At 35.3% G+C, this 17748-nt stretch overlaps 1 protein-coding gene and 1 long non-coding RNA gene across 2 annotated transcripts; both read right to left on the minus strand.

Annotated features, from left to right (window-relative positions):
• Positions 1-344: 344 nt before the first annotated feature.
• Positions 345-10168, minus strand: LOC117320529. The gene is made up of 9 exons (XM_033875104.1): positions 9637-10168; positions 9029-9310; positions 7918-8036; positions 6972-7321; positions 5210-6104; positions 5047-5074; positions 4494-4802; positions 4070-4374; positions 345-2347 (listed from the first exon to the last, which is right to left on the minus strand). The coding sequence occupies exons 2-9, from the start codon at positions 9258-9260 to the stop codon at positions 2345-2347; spliced, it is 2241 nt and encodes a 746-aa protein (XP_033730995.1). The 5' UTR covers positions 9261-9310; positions 9637-10168; the 3' UTR covers positions 345-2344.
• A 14-nt stretch (positions 10169-10182) lies between these two features.
• Positions 10183-15074, minus strand: LOC117320530. The gene is made up of 4 exons (XR_004531076.1): positions 14989-15074; positions 12910-12993; positions 11176-11263; positions 10183-10224 (listed from the first exon to the last, which is right to left on the minus strand). It is a non-coding gene; the product is annotated as an uncharacterized LOC117320530 (long non-coding RNA).
• Positions 15075-17748: the final 2674 nt, after the last annotated feature.

The following is a 17748-nucleotide window of genomic DNA, read 5'->3' on the forward strand; positions in this document are numbered from 1 at the left end:
TGACTGTAATGTACCTGACTAAATCAGGACGTTTACGTACAATTAATGTATCTGACTAAATCAGGACGTGTACATACAACCTAAGTGCCTGACTTAATCAGGACGTGTACGTACAATCTATGCATTTTACTAAAGCAGGCCGTGTTCGTACAATATATGTACCGGACTAAATGAGGACGTGTACCTACAATATATGTACCTGAATAAATCAGGAGTTGTAATACAATCTATGTACCTGACGTAATCAGGACGTACATGTATACGTACAATCTATGTACCTGACGTAATCAGGACGTGTACGTAAAATTAATGTACCTGACTAAATCAGGACGTGTACGTACAATCTATGTACCTGACTAAATCAGGACGTGTACGTACAATTAATGTACCTGAACAAACCAGGACGTGTACGTACAATCTATGTATCTGACTAAATCAGGACGTGTGCGTACAATGTTTGTACCTGACTTAATCAGGACGTGTGCGTACAATGTTTGTACCTGACTTAATCAGGACGTGAACGTACAATTAATGTACCTGACTAAATCAGGACGTATACGTACAATGTTTGTACCTGACTTAATCAGGACGTATACGTACTATTAATGTACCTGACTTAATCAGGACGTGTACGTACAATCTATGTACCTGACTTCATCAGGACGTGTACATACAATCCATGCATTTGACTAAAGCAGGACGTGTACGTACAACATATGTACCTGACTAAATCAGGACGTGTAAGTACAATTTATGTGTCTGACTAAATCAGGACATGTACGTACAGTCTATGCATTTGACTAAATCAGAACGTGTACGTACACTAAATGTACCTGACTAAATCAGGACGTGTGCGTACAATATATGTACCTGACTTAATCAGGATGTGTATGCACAATACATTGAATAAATAAGGACCTGTACGTACACTATATTGACTAAATCAGGACAAGTAGGTATGACTCTGGTTGTTTACTTGTCGATAAACCCAGTCAACAAATAAACGACATGGTTACCTATGTCCGTTTTCCGGTTGGTAAACTGTGTTCATCATTTAAAATGAGCAAACAATCAACATATCATACTCTCGAACAAATTGTATTGTATATGAAAACAAAGGTAAAATAAATGTAAACAAAAATTATGCATATTTAAAGATACTAATAAACTGTTTCAAAAATAATCGCAATACCCCAACAGAACATTATATTGCATTTTGACATTGTCGGTCGTACTACATAATCTTGCTATTCCAAAAAACAAACGTCTTTTTGTTAGGGGAAAACAAGAATAAAACATAATAAAAAAATAACAGGGCCCAGTTGTTCAAAAGGTAGTTAGCTGAATCACATGATTAGTTAACAATCCATTTTATCTTTATTTCCAATCCTGGGTGTAATTATTTCTTAAAATAGGTAGGTAGTGTTATAATTTAATAAAAGTTAGCAGAATTAGTTTACAAATACTTTTGTCCGGATTTTAAAACTGTTGTTTAACTGTGATAAGCCTAATCGCCATTTGGAACAACTGGGTCCAGTTCAACGACCTTATTCACCATGGACCCGATCGACGTTATAAAATGGTCATCATATAGTAACGTCTGGGTATATAAAAAAAACCTTGTTGAAAATATTGGTAAGATTATTGAAATAACAATATATGCAATATATCTACGATTACACCATTCTGATATATTCTAACGTTAATTTGTTTCTGAATATATTTACAATGAAAATGATAATATTCAGTATATAACATCATCTATGTACACAGACAGAAATCTTACATTGAAATGAAATCCTTACTATTGTTCAGACACTATAGACCAACAAATTATTATATATAAAATAGATTCCATCATCACATAGATAGATTAAAAATGTTGAGAAATAGCTCGTTTTTCTAAACAAGGCAGCATTAACATACATGTAATACACTGTGAATGCCATAGCGTCTGTTTCGTTATGTACAAAGTGTAAGCGTTTTAAGCACGAGCGCCTTTACATGGTCGGATTTGAGTTTCCCGTGAATGCTTCCAATTGGTTTATCAATTGTATTGTTGTTGATCAACTCAATTGCTATCTACAGTCACGCGTCTGGGTAGTATGTAGGGTAAGGGTCACGACAAACACTGCCGATCCAGAATCAATACGTTAACATAATTTGACGTCTTTAACGTCACTGATACCAAGTCGGCCTTTCTTGACATGTTCTCTTGTGAAACCTGGATTCATCCCGAGAGATGTAACATCCGTTGTAATCTGGCCGCTTTTCCGCGTCAGAACATCAACAGACAGTCCGGAACTTGCTCCAAATCTCAAACATCTAATAGGCTGTCCTGCTTTCACTACAAAAACCATAAATAAGCCGTATGAAATATGATAGTATACACATAATTTTACAAATGTCTTTTAAATTTTCTAATTTCAATTATTGATAATACAATAATACCTACAAGAAGCGAGGTATTTTTCGCCTGATTGTTTCTTAGACGTAAATTATGACGGCTGACCTAGTCCTATAACTAAATTTAACAAAGAATAAAATTTAATTTCAAGCGTCATGATTTAGATGTTAATAAGATTTCATTTTCACTCCCTGGTGCTTCTTCAGCAATTTTAACGATTGAATGGGAACATTAGAGAGAAGATTTATATTCAATGCAAAACGCTAGCTAAGCAGGAAAAAAATCAGCATCTTATCTAATGAATGAAAATAATAAATCAATGGAAGTCGTTATTGTGGGAAGGATATATAGTTCATTTCATAAGAAAGACAGTGTTGTAAAGTTTAGCGAAATGCCTAGATGACGTTCTCTCTGCTGATTGGTTAACTCCAATTTACTTAACAGACCTTTATTTACCTCATTGCAAAAAGACGAATATGGTTAATATGATCAAGTTAAACTGTAATCCTACAGTTGTCCTGTAGATATTATGTTTCTACATATGTATATCCAAGTATTAAACTGTTAATGGATATAGACTTTGATATAGACTATGTCCAAGTTTCACTTTATTCAATTCAACCACATCATGGTTATTTATAAATTATAATACAATAAACAAAATATCAAAGCAGGATCGCGTTGCCCTCCATCGAATGACCTGTATTAAATACATGTAGATTTGATAATATTGAGAACCAACATATGAAATCTAAGAGACATCTTTCCGGGAATTAAAGAAAGCAACGCTAAACTGGTAGCCATATTGCTTTTTGGATTGAATAAAAAGGCAAATCGGCACAACAAGAGAGACAATATAGCGTTGTATGACACTCATGTCAAATTAAAAGGAGAATAAGTCCAGATGTTACGAAGAGATAAAGCGTCATCAACTTCATTGAGGAGACTCGTCATACAAATATAGGTTAAATCCGGGTTGGCAGAATCTTAAATGTATGCCATACTGAACCTTGTTTTAAAACTTAACGACGGCAATCATTAGGAACGAAGGTTATATATGATAGTAACAATTGCCTTTACCTTTGATTCTCGGGCTATACCTACCTTATGTATGTCTTATTATCGAAGTCTGTTAAAAAGGAATGTCGTAAGACAGGCTTAATTAAGAATTCGATCAGGGTATTCCCATATTTTGACAAATATATGAAATTGATCATAGTATAATTGCCTTTATTATATATCCAAAATGTAATGTACGTAATTTGTATAAAAATCACTGATGTAACACAAATGATAGCCAGACTACGTAGTTTGTACATCTCTGTAACAAATCAGTTTATACCCTAGTTACTTAGACTTACATGTTTCCTTTATGAAACATTATATTGCTCTAGTTATGTATGTGGTTACATCATGGATAATAATGACACGTCAATAAGCCCGCTGATTTGCATATTTCAAGTCACAATTCAAATACGTATTTGGTATGAACATCCTCAAACATGATATTGTCGTTGATAAACATCAAACGAACTGCGGGGGAATTTAAACTGACCATAAATGGCTGATAAAACTTTCCTGTCTTATAATTATGGGATGTATCAACATAATCACCATCTCCTTAGCGTTAATTTACTATGAAAATATGAGGCATGAAATTACCTTTGTTTGAGTTAGGGCTTGTAGGAGGGAATTGGTGTCCATGTCGCATTCCGCCATCGCAAGCAGAACTGTGTTTAGAGTAGGACGTCGACTAGGATTCTCAATAAACTCCTCAACCATCGCATTGATCCTGTTGAGAATTGTATCGTTTCTGAAGTTGACGTCAAACTCGTCAACTCTTATTGGCGTTAAGCCGAGCTCAAGGAACAGGTTGTAGTAGTCCTTGGCGTTCACGAGTTTGGCTATGACCGGAGCGTCATATACAGTTAGGCATTTCTGTAACAATCCCTCCGACAAAATGTCGTCTGAAAATAGCAGAGTTCTCAAAAATCATATTTGACAGAATTATGTTCTTATGAGAAACAAACCAATGTAAACTGTATTAAGATAAAACCAAAGAATAAATTCAAGACGTATACCGTACCATTAAACAACATATCCCTGTTGTCGTCAAGGATGTTATACAGTGTTTCTGGATCCAAGCCATGTTCTGACATCGCATCTGCAACTCTTGTGAATGTAACATCCGCATTCGTTTGAAGGAGGTGAATAAAGATCTTCGTTATGAGAGTTCTAAAGGAGAATTCACGGTTTTCTGCCATCTTCTGTTCCAGTACTACAAAAGGGCAGCCCAGCTCGACAAAGAAAGTCTGATATGAAAAACCGATGTATCTGGACAGTCGACCCATCTCTTTGCCTGACAGCTTTCTATCCGGTAGATCCTTCATCGAGTCTGCAAAAATGTTTTTTATCAACAAACGGTTGTATAAAACATAACCCATCATGACACGGACAAGTAAAATATAGCACTATACGAGATTTATTCTAACTAATCGTTGTAAACACGATTCTAAATTTATTCCAATTTCCATCTTCATTGTTATGTCATTTTCATATTATGATTTTTGAGGATGATACTTCTTCAGAAAACATTTTATGTTGACAAACAGCATTTAGAGTCAGCAGCATGGACTTACCAACATGACTTCTCTGGGTCCACGTACTCTGAAACACAACAAATCAATTATATTATCATCACTATCAAATATATATTCACAGTTTTTACTTCAATTCACTGACAATAACAATGCTTTTGGTGTGTGAATTTAGAAAAAAAAATAATAAAAAACTATAATATACCTTCTGGTCTGGGTGTTTGAACCAGATGTGTATGTCCTCTATTTCTAGCCATCGGCTCTTATCAGAACTGTGGCATTGTAGGCGTGTGGTCTGTCGGAGATCGTCTACCTTCACCATCTTGTCCTCGACAGAGAAGGAGTAGTCGTTGTGGAGGTAGAATTGGTACTTGAGATGACTCTGGTGATTCAATTCTAGAATCCTGTTAAGATGAAATTCTAGAATGCTGCGTAAGTTAACTCCGACTCCTGTTGGAACTGATTGATCCGTATCCTTCTTGAACATGGTAATTTTCATGACATTTTCGCGGCAGTTGACAATCACGTTCCACAGAAAGTCTACAGACAGACAGACAAATCCGCGTTGGATAAACCTTGAACCGTCATGGCGGCGCTCATTAAGTCGCTGGAACCTGTGGAGGCAGGCAGCAATCATCTTGTCCCATACGGCTAGCGGAATGAATGGGTTGTCGAACATGAGACAAAGTGTGACAGTGGCAACGGTTTCAGGGTCATCAAGTACTGGTCGAATAATTTCGGGATCCGCCGGCCGGAGCATACTTGGCACTATGAAGTAATCAACCTCTTCATTTGAAATATCTAGCATTGGATTTGCTAGCAAGCCAAGTGTTTCCATGATGTTGTAGAGCGTTTTCATGTTTTCAAAGAAGCTTTTGTCGTCGTTTCGTTCCCAAAGTTGCTGGATCAAGTCGAGTTTAAGGACACCAGTTCTCTCATATTTTGTCCACTGAGCTTTTATCTTCGCCGATAGGCCTGTCATGAAACTTGAATCTGTGATAATGCTTTTGAAGCCGTTTATTATCCACTGAGGTCTTAACACGACAAAAGGTCTCAGACTTCCAAAGTCGAAGCATAGGAATCCAGCAAATATCAAATTCCTGCGAAGAATAAGAAGAATAACACAATACTAATAACATGTCTGGTATTGATTTCAGCCTATTAGCAAAATCCAGTGAAAGTCAGTAATATATAAAACATATATGTATATATCTTGATATGAGGTTGTAACACAAATGACGAAGAAAAACAACTTGATGACTCCTGCCATGACCGGGCCTCGAACTCACGATCTACGACACCAAATAGCCTAGCTAAACACATCCAAACCTTATACCGCTGCGCTGCATCCACGTTCTTTTTTTCAATGACGCAGCAATATTCCACCCTGACATGCTCATTTATCGTCTATTAAATAATATGAATGTCTGGACTGCAATGTATATGCATACATGAATGCAAATCGTACATTCATAACAGTTCAACTACGACAGGAAAATTATTTGATCAACAACACCTTGTGCATATGCACATTGTGCTAATGAGCAGAAATATATCATAGTAACACAAATGGCGAATATATTTATATATAATTATGTATGTATATATGCATAAGACAAATTACACATATTATAGATATTCAGCACAGTGCAACTACGACAGGAAAAGATCCGGCCTATCACAAGGAGACTTAACACAAACATACCGCAGCCTCCCAAAACACATACGCACTCATCACACGCATACATGTCGCACGCACGGGAGGCCGTCCTTAAATGACCTTAGCTGTTAATAGGACGTTAAAAAAATAAACCAAACGACAGGAAATCCAAATCCTTACCTTCTGATCGACAGCACATAGTGCATACGATACATTGCTCTAATCATTAGCTATTTAACGTAGCAACTCAGTTGACGATTGTATTTATCTATATATGTATATGTATTAAACAAATCCCTGTACTTACCTAAGAAAGTCTGTGACTTCGTGTTCGGCCAACGGGATTGCTGACTGGTTGTTGATTTCCAACAATTCTTCATACGTTAGAATCACAGTCCCAGCATTTTTCCGTTTAATCAGCTGGTGTTGCAGAGCCAGCCATCTTGCGGGTATAGGTTTCTTCCATTGCGATTGAAGCGGAGCAATCTCTATAACCTTTTTCCATACCACCTCGTATAGGTCTTGATTCTTTTCAGAATCGTTCAGGTGGGCGATTGGATACATTTCCTGTACGTGATTTTCCATAATTGCACTTAGTTGAGGGTTCTCGTACAATTTGTTCAGCACTTCGCCAAATGCTTCTTCCTGTTTTTGTTTCTGATCAAAAAGAAAATACCCTTTCAACAGTAACAGAAAAGTATAACTCAATCATTTCAAATATATCACAGATATACAATATATATGATTGTTTCCTAGTCGGTAGTATGCTGCTGTTTTTTATTGTTTTTTATAAGAATGTGTTTGGTTTCCCTAAACAATTTTTTCGAGTGACAAATGACGTCCAAAATTGCTATAATGAATATCAAAATAATAACACGATATATCGGGTCTATTTTTTCTAAGTTGATGGTATAAAATTGATCAGAAGTGCAGAATCATTAAATTGTCTGTCATACATTTAGACGAGAGAACGACATGGGATAACATAGAAGGAGTATTTAAAATAAACAGTGTACCATTGCCTTAACAATTCATCAGGGTATCATACAAATAGTATTAGTCCGGACTTATAGACAGATGACTGTCCCCCTTCCCTCAGTAAACAAGGGAGCACTACATCAGTTGATTTTCATAAAATAACAAATGACACAGGAACAAACGAATAGACTCAAGTATTCCATTACATTATCTTAATTCCTTGCTGAAAAATTAAATACATTAAAGCATTATCATTTAACCTTTAAGTTACTTACATCTTGAGAAACTTTATCCAAGTGAGATCCAACCAGGATTACGGGAGGCGTCCCTTTACCACCGGCGGCTTGGTCAATAGCATAGGTAGCAATAGACCTCAGCCAGGTTTCGATCCTTTCTGTGAAAATAAAAAAATCAATATAAATAAATGTGTAAACAGATTGTCTCATTCTGTTCTGAAAAACACGTTAGAGAAATAAGGTCGCGTTTTAAACAAGAGGCCCATGGGCCTTAACGGTCACCTGAGATTTGAAATATTTCAGTTAATTTAATTGACCATTTTTGGCCCCGCCAATAAGCCCCCAGGGGTCAGTCAGGGCCAACATGTGCATATTATCAAACTTTTATCCCAAGGGGCAAATTGAGACCCCAGGGTCATGAAATTCACAATTTTAGTAAAGCACCTTAAGACCCTTCTAACTATAAAGAGTATTTGATTCCACCTTATTTTGGTCTTGAGAAGAAGATTTTTGAAATTTCAGTCAATTTGGCACTTTTTAGCCCCGCCCATCAGCCCCTCGGGATCAGTCAGGGCCAGCATGTGCATGCCATCAAACTGTCATCCCATGCTGACAATGTTTACCAAATTAGAATAAATTCCAATAGATATAAAACAAATAAAAGTCAAAAATGTGATTTCCCTATATAAACTATTGTAAAGTTTACCCCCTCCCCAGGGGCAAACGTGAGACCCCTGGGTCATGAAATTTACAATTTTGGTAAAGCACCTTAAGGCCCTCCCATCTACGTAGAGTGTTTGATTCCACCATATCTGAGAGTAGAGAAGAAGATTTTTGAAGTTTTAGTCAATTCGACCATTTTTAGCCCCGCCCCTCAGGCCCCTGGGGGTTAGGGACCATATAATTTACAATTTTTGTTGACCTTTAGCCATAGAAGCTTCCTGTCAAATTCCATGGAATTTGGTTAAGGGGTTTTGGAGAAGAAGTCGAAAATGTAAATTGTTTACGGACGCACGACGGACGACGCACGACGACGGACAAAAGGGGATTAGAATAGGTCACTTGAGACTTTGTCTCAGGTGGCCTAAAAACTATAACAAAAAAAAAAACAAAAAAAAACATAACCTCATCCATATTCTTGATTAATTACCATAGCCATCCTTTGACCTAGTAGGATCAAGACACATCGCCACGTCGAACACCAGAACGAAGACCATGTTACTTGACATAAAACAGTGATGGGTGTTATAGAACACTTTCTCTCCTCCAAAATCATAGATTGTGATGAAGCCCTCCGTCTGCTTGTCTTTTTCCTCAGTTTCAGTCTGCATAATCTCTTCTATAACATTTTGTTGTTCGGAAGATAACTCCATACGCTTCATATCATTTGAACGGGAATGATGCGAATGCGATTGCCTTTTCCGGCGATCTTCTGAAAAAAAAATCCGAAATGATAGTTATCGGACTGTTGAACAAAAATATTTACGGAAGCAATAATAATACCCGGGAATTTGTAACAGTCAACATGAGTTGTATACTTAATGTACACGTATAATGTGTTTAAATAAAGAACGAATACAACATAAGTATTGTTACCATTAGTAAATAATATATTAAAACAAAATTTTATTTTACAATGATACTAAGACTTGTTATTTTTATACATCTATCACATTACCACGTTAAGCTAGTTTTCCTTTTTAATCTTTTAAGAAACATGTACCACACTTTATATTGGAATTCCAGAGAAAATATAACCTGGTTTTGTCGATGAAGATGGAGATGATGGTTCTTGTGCAGATTTTGCGGCAGATGATGACGTTGATGCGACTTCATTTCTCACTTTTGCTTTGGTGAGAGATGCTGGTTGATCTTTAACACCCTGGTCCTGAAGATTGGTCACACTTACAGGAGATTCTTTATCAGACTTCGCTTGTTTTCGGTATCGATCTATGATCCTTTTAATTCTTATCCGACCAGTCTCCTCTTCCCCATTTTTATCAAGTTTCTTTCGGAAACCGCTGTTCGGATCGTAAGCTAAGTAATTAACAAAAAAGTCAGCGGTGTTGGTTGAAGTAGGCCCACCTTCCGGAATGTATTCTTTCTGGATCTGTTTCACAAAACAGGATTTCCCAACTCCTTTGTGTCCAACTACCGTGATGGTAATATTACATGGAGTTTCAACATTATCAGCTATTCCCGCCCTGAACTGTTGTTGTTGTTGTTGTTGTTGTTGTTGTTGCTGTTGCTTCTGCTGCTGCTGTTGTTGTTGTTGTTGTTGTTGTTGATGATGTTGTTGTTGCTGTTGTTGTTGTTGCTGCTGCTGCTGCTGGTTGTGCTGCTGCTCTAATTGATTTAACAAAATACCAATATTTCACGATTAGATTTGAGTAAGATATGGTAATATGGATGCAAATAACATATTTCAGTTCCCTTCCTGTACCTATAAGAAAATATTTAAAATTTGATAGCATATAGCATCCCTCAAGACTATTTGTGGCAAGTACCTAGTTTTTCGTTAACACCAACGTTAATGATTAATAATGACTCATAGAACTAGGCTTCAGCAGATGCTGTTTGATAAACTGTCTTTTAATACATGTAAATGTTACTAAAACTTGAAAACATATTATGCTATGAAATACTATGAACTTTCGACCTATCGTTTGAGGTCTTGAACTAGTTAAACGATATGTATGTCATTCTCCACATTACTTAATTCTAACAAGTTATCTGGTAGATATTTTTGCCTAAATAACTATAAACCTCGTTTTGAGTGACCAATTTTTAAACAAAATATATCATTCGTTGCAATATTTAAGAAAATGAAAATAACTCAAATATAATAAGGCAATTGTAATTCGCTTAAAACCTGATTGCCTCAAGTTTACGTGCTTGATTTCGATGATTCCCGATATCTAAGGTGGCGAATTTCCTACACTTATTAATTCTTCTGATAACAATAATGATCCCTCTTTCTTAGATAGGTCCTTTGATACATAAGTTATCAATATCATGTAATATGGGAAGAATGTACAAGACACGAAACAGCTTTAATTAGTCCCCAAGTCAATGTCTTTATCATGCAACTGTTGCTCTAAAAACATTAAGTCCGTCATTGTATATAATAAACACTGTTAATGTCTCATACTGTGCTTTAAAAAGAAATAATAATGTTTTCAATCAGTTAAATAATCAATATAAATATTCATTAATAAGATAAAATGTCATGCTTTCAAATGCTATTTTGATGTATGTTTATCGGTCTGCGGCAGAAAGAAAAAAAAATAATGATACCTTCTCTTTCTTGCCGTGTCTGTTCAGACAAATGTTCTTGGATTTCTGACTTCGATGATAACGATAATTTCTCCTTGATGTTGGCAATCTGTAACATATTTATATTGGTGATTAACAAAAATTATCATTGCGGATGTCTTAAAAAACTAATCACATACAAACTCCTTGATTAACCTGTTTACGAGACAGCTTTTAATGCATGCTGTACGAGACCAATTTAAAATCTGTAATACTGTTTTTTGCTTATTCAATTTGATATTTCAATAATACTGGATCTATGGTACAATTTTTACAAATGTAAGTATTTCCTATTAATTAATGTCGTAATCTTAGCTGTAAGTTCTATTTTCGGAATGTTCATTTTAGGGACTGATAAAGTGATATTGTGATTGTTATGTCGAAAATGTTTCAGGAATTCTCTATCGTGATATTTCAAAGAAGGCAAAGCAGCTGAACACGTTTCTGAATCACAATATATCAGAGAATACGTTACGTTAACAAGCATGAACCCATTTTCAATTTATTCATAATTCAATCTGAACCGAAATACTTATGAATAGCTTTTCACTGCCTTCTTGGCTAGCTATTGGGGGCAACAAAATCGATCAATGCATAAGGAGGACAAATAAACAGCCTTCGTGCTGTTAGCTATCGCAACGAACACATTTGTTTGTATTCAGAGTCACTCAAGTTTCATTGAAATAAAACAATGTATTAATTTCAATCAGTCAGAAGCCTTGGCGTGGCTGCTTTGGTGACGAAGCCAATACGGTTGTATTCACAGTCCTCTAGAACCCCCATTTACTAATTTTAATCGAAATTGAACAATGTATAAATTTTAACAAATCAGAGACAGGAAGAAAATGGAAGAAATAAGCAAGTTTTAATTGCAAGGGTAAACCATTAGGGAAGTCATCCAAACGCCTTTGCAGTCGTACCATTGTGTTCAGCTTATCTCAAAGCTACTATATACTAATGCACTGAAATCAGAAAATTTCTAAATTTCCAAAAATCAGCAGGCAGGAAAGGACGCCCAATTTCTAAAATGGGAAAGTGAGGTTTCAAGAATGGCTGCTGTCCCATGATGTACCTACACACCAAATTTCATTGAAATCGAACATTATCTAAATTTTGACCAGTCAGTGGCAAAGAAATGGCGCCCAATTTGTTAAAATCTGAAAGTGCTCGATGTTAATGGCCGCTGTCCCAAGATGTATCTTTACACCAAATTTCATTAAAATCGAACAACATCTATATTTTGACCAGTCCGAGGCAAGGAAATGGAGGCCATTTTGTTAAAAATTTTACAAAAAAAAAATGGCCGCCATTTCCTTGGCAATCCAGGAAATTCCAAAACGGAGTTCGGGGAAATACATATATAATGTTATTTTTTAGATTTAAGCAGGACGTAGTTGCTACAGTTTTGCTATTCATGTTCACATCATACAACATAGAATGTCCTTCTCCCCGTCCCGTCGTTTGACATATTGGCTTTTCCTTTAGTATATTTCATTTGAAAATTTAAAAAAAAAAGGGATAAAATTGCGAATTAAGACTTATTCGTAGATACGCCTTTGTTTTGTTGAATTAATGTGTTGACAGCAACATCCTTTTTTTTTAACAAAATAAAAATATATACAATGTATTGATGAGAACAATTAACATAATTTCTTAGGTTAATAAAACCGTTGAGCATGATCATAGACCTGGCTGAGAAATTATTAGGAAACTCACCTGATCCTTATTAAGATCCCTGTAGAGGCTCCGATCCTCACTATTTGCTTGGCCACTTGCTAGTTTCGCCTTCAAATCCTGCAGCTGTAAGAATGATACACATCATAGTGGAAATAAACTAGGTATATTAAGGATATGAGGTATGTTATAAGCTTTGGACAACAAGTGGAGTAAATGATAACCTCAACACATAAAACACGTCTGTAAAGCCACTAGGACAAACTAAGATTATATAAAACACGTCTGAATGGTATTCAACAACCCCCATATCATAGGCATACATACACATAGCACGATAAATAATTTCTCATTCGTAATCATCCGGAAGCCAGTTGAGCTCCCGCTTGAAAACTTCTTTATATTTGTACTCATTTCTAGATTTCGATTTTAAAATGTGACCTGAAGATGTTCCATTAAGCTTTAGGCAATACTGATTAGTACCCAATCTTAAAGACATGTTTTGACATTCATGGCTGATATTAGTCTAATTTGAGGAAAACAAAGGCAAAACAAAACAAAGATAAGATATCTTTTCAGTCAATTTCAGGAAATAGGCATGCTTTAACGGATTACAAAAATGTCCTTTTTATGGTAGGGCGACATACAAGTAAAAAAGTGTTTTTTTTTTTTTTTTTTTTTTTGAAAATCAATTTATACATTTATAGTGCTGAATCCCAAGCGTTAAACATGGCATATATATATAGGTGAGTAGTTGAATTAAATATTTTGTGTGGACATAACAATGTTGTTACTAAAGGATTCTAAACAAATACGTCAATAGATATAGGTGCTCAGGAGTGGGTTTTGTAGAGGATTTAGTTGCTGCATTCCTGCTTTTAAATTTATGTTTCGTTTGAGTCTCTCAGATATGATTTTATTAGTAGTTGTATAGTTATAATTTCTTAGAATACATTCAGAGTACTGAACGGTTAAAGTAAAAACGCCAATCTTCTAGGAATTTAAATATCTGCTTTGATTACTGTACTAAAACGGAAATGTCTCAGACGTTAAACGTGTATTACCTGGCTATTTGAATACATTGTAAGCTTGATATGTTCGCACAACAAACATGTATAGCAAATTATATCTTTTCAAATTCATTCATCTATAAACTGTTATACAAATAATGCGGTACATATCACCCGTGGTATGGATTATTAATGTATTGGTAACAATACATAATTGATGTATGTATAATTGGTTTACCTAAATATTACCTTAATATGAATATGTTCAAAAGAACCAAACCATTAAAGATAAGGCCACCCTCATATGTTAAGGGCGAAATTGTGACTTTGTGCTAGATTTACCTCCAAGATTAACACTTCTTATATCTTCAGGTGTAGGAAAGCATTTGAAATAGTTTGAGATAGTTAGAAAAAAGGTTTTAAACTAGTTTTTATCCCGACCAAATCCTTTCATTTAATACGAGAGAATAAATATTTTAACGAGTTTTTTCCTATACTAAATAAGACACCATTAAGATTCATTCCAATCATCGTGTCTGCATGACCAGGTGAGCAAAAGATCCATGTTTCAGTGCCTACATTGATTGTGGTGACGCACGAACAATACAAAACCAATGACTGATATAGATCAGATCGTCTCTTTCTGATAGTACTAGTTACCGATATTCACAGGAATGTGTTAAATGTCTATATATATTTTATAACGCATTTATTTGTCCGAATGTTCTTTTTTTTCACAAAACTACCTTATGTTTCGTTATATTTAACAGTTGCTGAAGAACATGTTCTAATATGAAAAAAATACAGGTTTTAATATATTATCATGAAAATAACTTTCATAAATTATACATGGCATATGACACAATTTGATTACATATGACTCCTATAAAGATGCCCTAGTGGGGCAGGTAAATTCAATGTTACAAATAATCAGTAACAATTAATATTTTTTTTTCTATTAGTGCTTCGACTGACCTACACGTTATACTATGACTAAGAAATGTTTTCGATGCCTCAATAGACACAAATACACTGATAAGCCATTGAATCACTCTGACTCCATAGGAACGTGAATCATACGGATAGCCCCGTGTAATGTCGGGAAACTCACCTGATTCCAATCAGCTCCATTTCTCAAAAGAAGTCGAACGGTATCTTCATGACCTCTGGATGCTGCTTGAATCAAAGGATATGACTGAAACAGTGATGTATGATAAAGACAGAACGTCATCAGTAAATAATGCATATTTATTGAATAATTCTCCTCACTTTGATAATATATCTAAGAAAAGTTTTACATTGTTCGTTGAAACGTCAAATGTGTATTACTATGCATGTTACATTAAATCATGTCCTACATTTTATGGAATCATTGTCATAATGACACTGATATGGTATTATCATGATCAATTTGGGAGCAGGTTTTGAACTATGAATGAAACTCAGTGTGTAGTACCTAACAATTTATGTCTTTGCGAAATTAAATTATGGTTATAAAGTCGAAAGAACAATTCAATTTTTTGAGACAAAATATGAACTATCACGTACTTCGTAATCAGTACATGATCAAAAATAATTAAAATTTGCAGCACCGCTATATTGGACAAGTTTCAATTTATTTTTATCTTATCAGATAATGTCAAAGCTGGTAATGGGGTCATTAACTAGTGTAGAGAGACTTTGTTGAATAGCATATGCTTCCATTTCCCCAAATGCGACAGTGTAGTCAAGTTTACCTTAAAAAGAGATTAAATTACAAAATAATTTGTTGAACGTCCGATGACGATTTGATAGTAAGAGAAACTTCAGCATGTACTGTGATAAGATCATCCTACCGGGGATGGATTAATAATCCATGACGAATATGTTTCCGTTATAAGCAGAAATATCATATGATAATGAAACAAGAAACTATGATGATATCAAGGATATCATAAGTTTGAATTTGATGAACTTTAAAGATAGATACTTGGTTTTACGATCATTTTTGGACCAGTTTGAATTTTAATAAGTTTCGTTGTTTAAAGATTGCATAAGCTATGAGTTGTAGGTTGACACAAGATTTGTAAAGTAGCTCTGAGTATAAATGATAAGGGATCTGTATCGCTTACCTGTTTCTAGGGCAGCTTTGAAATTTATCTATGTCATTTATGCAGATACTAAACTGATTCCATTACTTTATTAAAATATCAGAGTGGGTTAACTCGTTTGAATAAATGTTAAGAGTTTAATACATTTGACCCTCGTTGCCCTGAATGTAGGTCAAGGTCACTCATTTGAACAATCGTGGTAAACTTTACTCCAGCACTCTACATGCTGTCAAGTATTGCGCCCTCTTTGTTATTGAAAAGTTGTTTAAACTATTTTAGCGTATTTAACCCAGATGGTCATGAGTGTATGTTAAGGTCAATTATTTGCACAACCTTAGTAGCAATTTACCCAAGCACGTAACAGTCAATGTCATTCACTTGCATCAACCTGATAGTCCTTTTATTCAACATGCTACAGGACTAATATCAAGTATCTGTGCCCCTTGGTCAATGTTTAAAGAGAAAAATTAACGCCGGGCAGACTACGATTGTCGAGACATAAGCAAACTACCGCATAAGCTCACTTGCCCTCCGGCAAACAAAATACTTTAAACCAGAAATAAAAGTTACCCCTCTTACATACGCGTTTTCGGTATGTCACATCGAGAAAAACATTTTAGTTGGAAGTAAACAGAACATGATATGACAAAGAGATTCAAAATGATGCATAAGGCATTTTCCCGATTGAACCAAAAGCACAGGTATAAAAACGTGCACCGTAACACCATAACTCTGGATTTATTAACGATTTTATGACATGCGTATGAAATTGTCAATTTTATCTTTTGAATGATGTGCCGTACGTGTCCATATACCCAAACTATGATCCTGGGATCAAACATACTAGTTCGATACGTACCTGAACAATGGAACACGTGAAACACAAAGCATATGCATTTTGTGCAGTCGCTTTAAAACTTTGTGACTTATGTGCATTGTTAATTTTGTTTTAACAAAGCACATTATAGAGTTTACTCCCCGAATATCACAAAAAACAACAAACAAACAAATAAAAAACGTGTTAGTGTATACAAAACTCATTAACAGTGTGGCTGTGTCTAGGCCTTATTTCTGTGATTGGTTGGAGAATATATAATGCGTTTAATTATCATGTTTCTCATCTATAATGTCTCTCACTTATCTGTCTATTTACTTCCAAATAGGGTGTTTATCCGACCTGATACAGCTAGTAGGCGGTTTAATACTGGATATAAAAGGGTCAACAAGAGGCCCATAGGCCTTAACGGTCACTTGATTTTTTTAAAAAATATATTAGCATATTCTAACACTGTCACAATGAATGAAAGTCAAGGTCATCCATTCAAAAAAACTTCATCCCAGCATGCTAGATAACTAATATTGGGTCCTTGGGGTTTTTTGTAATCAAGAAGAAGTCATTTGAAGATTTTAGTATATTTGAACCCTTTGACATGTAATGGAGGTCAATGTCATCCATTTTAACAAACTTGGTAGCACCTCAACATGCTACAGACCTAATATTGAGTCTCTCGGCCTTTTGGTTATCAAGAAGTCGCTTAAAGAGTTTTGCACATTTGACACCAGTGTCATCCGTCATCCGTCGTGTGTCGTAAACAATTACTTAGTAGCCCTTCACCCCAGCATACTACAGGCCAAATACCAAGTCCCTGGAGTACTTGGTTATTGAGAAGTCGTTAGAAGATTTCAGCCTATTTGACTATGAGGAACTTCAATAAAGATCAAGGTCAATTATTTGAACAAGCTTTGTTGCCATTTTCCCTAACATCCTACAGGCCCCAAGG

This window comes from Pecten maximus, unplaced genomic scaffold (assembly GCF_902652985.1).
Source record: "Pecten maximus unplaced genomic scaffold, xPecMax1.1, whole genome shotgun sequence".
Taxonomy (NCBI): domain Eukaryota; kingdom Metazoa; phylum Mollusca; class Bivalvia; order Pectinida; family Pectinidae; genus Pecten; species Pecten maximus.